Source organism: Gregarina niphandrodes (assembly GCF_000223845.1).
Source record: "Gregarina niphandrodes unplaced genomic scaffold scaffold00003, whole genome shotgun sequence".
Taxonomy (NCBI): Eukaryota; Apicomplexa; class Conoidasida; order Eugregarinorida; family Gregarinidae; genus Gregarina; species Gregarina niphandrodes.
Window position 1 is genome coordinate 211417 of NW_011646045.1, and position 4313 is coordinate 215729.

The following is a 4313-nucleotide window of genomic DNA, read 5'->3' on the forward strand; positions in this document are numbered from 1 at the left end:
CCCCTTCGGCTCATACGGACTCCATAAACCCATCCAACTTGGTGTCTTCTTCGCAAATGACGCCAACGCCTTCTCCACACTACGCAATAACAACAACGAAGCAGGCAACCTCACATCTTCTGCTACTGGTACAAATTCAAACAACCATACCAACGCGGTTATTACAACTGCAACATGAACCAGCTTATTCTTCAACAGCCGATGCATTCCAAAAAAATTTTTACACACCCAACCAAGTCAGAACACGAATCAAGTCAGAACACGAATCAAGTCAGAACACGAATCAAGTCAGAACACCAACCAAGCCAAGGCGCGAGCCAACCAAGGCGCGAGCCAACCAAGGCATAGCCGACACCGGATACCAAGTCAGCCCTGTCCGGTCAACCTCCTGTCCGGTCAACCTCCCGTTCAGGTCCTGTTAGGTCAGTTCGGTCTTGTTGAGTTAGCCACGTGTGGCTGGCGTCTATTGGCGGCAATGATTGTGATAGCTTTCTTCATGCGTGCGCTGCGATATTCAGCGAGAGTTTCTTCTTCATTTGGGGGGTGGATGAATGTATCGAGAAGGGACTGTTTGAGGGGTATTCTGACCTGGAGTCGGCGAAGGATGGGTTCAAGATGGCTTTGTGTTTTTTCGTGCGAAATTCCGGCACGTGTATGCATTATTTGCGTAACCGAATTGAGGTCCGGGTCGACCCAGTGGAATGGTTCTGTAGAGTGATCGACTCTGGGTTGGATGAAGGCGTGGTAGGCTTCTTCGGGTGGGAACTGACCGCCACGTTCGGTGGGAAATTGCCAGTGCGGTCGATAGTTACAGTGTTTGAGTTTGTAATCTTTAACAAGGGGAGGATCATCGTCACGGATGCCAGGTTGGCCGCTGTGCAATGACGGTCGGTCGCGAGCCCAGGCAGCCCAGCGACGCAGCGCATCGAGGTCATTACCCCAGGCCTGGAGGATTTCGAGTGCATTCACGACTCCGATGCCGGAAACGCCCAATGTATAATCGCAACCCAGGAGTAACGCAAGGACGCGCAGATCCTGTAATTCGAGACCAAGTACACGTCGAATATCACGGGCTGAAAACAATTCCGCGGTCGTATCACTGTCAAATAAATTACGAATCGTATCTTGGCAACCGAACACCAAACAGTCAGAGTCATCACTCACCACCGCCTCCGCCAATCCCAAACGACATAAGTGCGCTGCCTGAGCCTCAGCCTCCCCAGGCGCGTTCACAAACGGAATCCCGAATGCACGCAGCAAATCCCGAATCTCATCATACAACTCGGCACTCACCTCCGCCGCACGCTTCGTCCCGCGCCGCAAACTTCGCAACAACACCGCCGCCTCCTCCTCCAACGCCTCGTCCTCCCTTATAACCAATGTCGCCACCGCAGACGCCTGCCGTTCACCACCCACCGCACGCTCAAACCGCGCACTCGACAAATCCATGAAAGAATCCGCTGCCACAGATGACTCCACGATACGCGGCAGAGACGACTCACCCCGCGAAGACCCCGTCGGGGAAGACCCCGTCGGGGACGCCTCGCTCTCACCCAGTGCGGCCGCCGACGCGTCCAGAGCCTCCCGCTCACCGCCCGTCCCCGGACTCACTTCGGCCGGGCTCGCTTTCCGCGGCTCTACTAGGCTCTTTGCGGTCGCATCCCCCGGGCTTGACTCCCCCGGGGTCGATTCCCGACTTCCTGCCATGCGTTCGGTGTGCCTCGCTTGCTCCTGCTTAGCTTCTTCCTGCTTAGCTTCTTCCTGCTTAGCTTCTTCCTGCTTAGCTTCTTCCTGATTTGCTTCCTCCTGCTTTGCTTCCTCCTGCTTAGCTTCTTCCTGCTTGGCTTCTTGGAGCAGTTGGTGGACGTAGTCCTTGCTGTCCTTGACGCGGCCGTCGGCTTCGTCCCAGTCACCCCAGCCCTCGTCCTCCGAGACACCCTTGGGGTTGCTGGGCTTCGGCGGTGAGGTACGCGTTCCCCTGCGTTTCATGCTGATCCTTTTCTTTAGAGCGGAGTCCTTTAACGGGGTGTCTTTTAACGGGGTGTTCTTTACCGAGAAGTCCTTTACCGAGAAGTCCTTTACCGAGAACTCCGCGATGGGAGACTCGGAGTTGTCGAGGACTGCTTCTGGAGAGGGAGTCGAGGTGGCGGCAGGCCGTGTAGGAAGGTCATCGCAAACCACGGTCTCCAAGTAGTCTTGTTCCCAGTCCGGTTCCTCTTGAAGTTGGTCGGGGTGGTCGGAGGGCTTGCTGGGTTGGCCAGAAGGGTCCCCACGGTCGTTGTGGGGGTGTGGGTCGGAAGGCTGTTTGGTAGCGCGCCCGGCAGGCTGCGTTCGACGGGAGGCGTCCGTTTCGTAGAACCAGGTGGGGTGGGTAGCCATCGGAGGCACTAGTTGTTGTTCGTCTTCCCACTCTTGGAAGAGGGCAAGATGCTTGCGTTTCCCTCGTTCCCTTTTCTTTTTCGCGCGTTTTCTCTTTTCTTGTTCTTGAGTGTCGATTTCGGCCAGGAGTTGGCGTTCGAAGTTTGCCTTGTCCTGATTTTTGTTGCCTTCGACAGCGGGCTCGGGGGCGTAGAAGTTCATGAAGCCGCCGTCGTCGCGGTCGCTGCCCTCACTGCTGCTGCTGCTGCTGCTGGCGGCGAGCGGGTCGTTTTTGCCGGCCTTTTTGAGTTGTTCGACGCCTAGTTTACGCTTGGTTTCTTCGATCTCCTTATTGGTATGTGCGGTGCGGAGATAACCTTCCATTTGGATCGCGCTGAAGGCACTAGGGTCACGCTGGCTGGCGATGGCGCGCAAACGATTCTCGGCCATCCACTGGTCGCGCAACTGAACGAGGATGCGGAACTGCATTTTATGCGGCAAAGCACGGAAGACGCCCTCATCGATCTCGCAATTAAGCGGAATTTGAACCACCGCCGCGTCCCCGTGGTCGTCCTGCACATAAAACTCCTTGAACTCGTCCGGTGCCGTCACTAAAGGCCGCTTGAAATCAGTACCCGCGTCAACATCGCGCACCCGCACTCCCAAGCCCTCCCACCCGTCCTTCTTCCGCTCCGGCATCCGTAACAACGACCCAATGTCCGTCGGCACTGATATCTCGTCCAGCCGCCGCCGCTTCTCCAAAAACCCGCGGAAGTCGTCCGGAATCGACTCGTAGTAACGAACACGTCGCGCCCGACTCTCACTCTGCACCTGCAACACGTCCTCCCGACTCTCCCGCCCACTCGAGCTCGGCGGCGTGCCCACCTGCTCGTACAAGACCTGCACCTCCTGCGGTGCCATTTCCCCTGGTGCCATTCCCCCCGGCGTTGCCACCCCCGGGTCCCGGAGGTCGGTGTCGTTGGGCGCCTGCCCTGCAACGCTACCCAGCAAGCCGGCACCGCACGACGCCTGGAGACGATCTAGCTCCACGCGGTCGCGCTTCGGCAGGAGCTGCCGCAGCGCCTCCATTTCTTCGTCCTCCTCGTCCAGGTGGACGCGCCCACTGAGCACGTCTTGCAGTGTCACCACTTCGCCAGCCAGGCCGCCAGGACCAGCCAGACCGCCAGGACCAGCCAGCCAGACCGTCAGGACCGGCCAGAACAAGGCCTTGGTCTGCTCGTTTCTTGGCTCGTTTGCGTTTGACGATGTTCGAGATGAGTTTCTCTGCCGTCTTCTTGAGTTGTAGTTGTTCGTCTTCGCGGCGGCGTCTGCGTTCGCTGAGGACGCGACGCTTGAGAGCCGGGGGAGGGCCGTCGAAGACGATTATTGGTCGGATGCGGTGGTAGTACAGCTTGCACAGCCGCCGAAAGAAACCTACCAGGTGTGCGCCCCGGTACATGTCACCGTTCGGGTCGCGCAACGCCTTTACGAACTGCGCCACCCAAATACTGGCGTCCACCGCCACCACGCGGCCCTCCAGGGTCGACAACTTCACTCGCCGCGCACCCGGCGAGGTCAAATCCCACAGCCCCTGCACACCCATCCCATTTACAAACAATCCACACGACCTTTTTTATGGACTCAGCAACGCCAGACTAAAATAAAACGAACAGGGGGCGGGGAAGCGAACAACAGGAAGGGGATGAAGGTGCCGAGCTCGGCGGTACCGTCAGAGAAGATGCCGCAAAAGGTGCCTTCAGCACAGTCGGGGCTGTAAGGAGGCTCGCCAGGGGCTGGGGAATGGGTGGTTGGAAATTGAGACCCGGGAGGCGTCCGAGAAAGTCGGGACCTTCGAGTGCTGGGCAAACCAGTTGACCCGCTTTCTGTCTGTCGTACAGAAAGTTTAGGGCTCTGCAAAGCTGTTGAAGTCTGTAAGGCATGTAGCGGCTGATGAT

At 57.8% G+C, this 4313-nt stretch overlaps 1 protein-coding gene across 1 annotated transcript; it reads right to left on the reverse strand.

Annotated features, from left to right (window-relative positions):
* Positions 1-423: 423 nt before the first annotated feature.
* On the reverse strand, positions 424-3961 carry GNI_020760 (putative endonuclease; the record flags this gene model as incomplete). The annotated part of the gene is made up of 2 exons (XM_011135984.1): positions 424-3481; positions 3549-3961. 2 exons carry the CDS (start codon positions 3959-3961, stop codon positions 424-426), a joined length of 3471 nt encoding a protein of 1156 aa, XP_011134286.1.
* Positions 3962-4313: the final 352 nt, after the last annotated feature.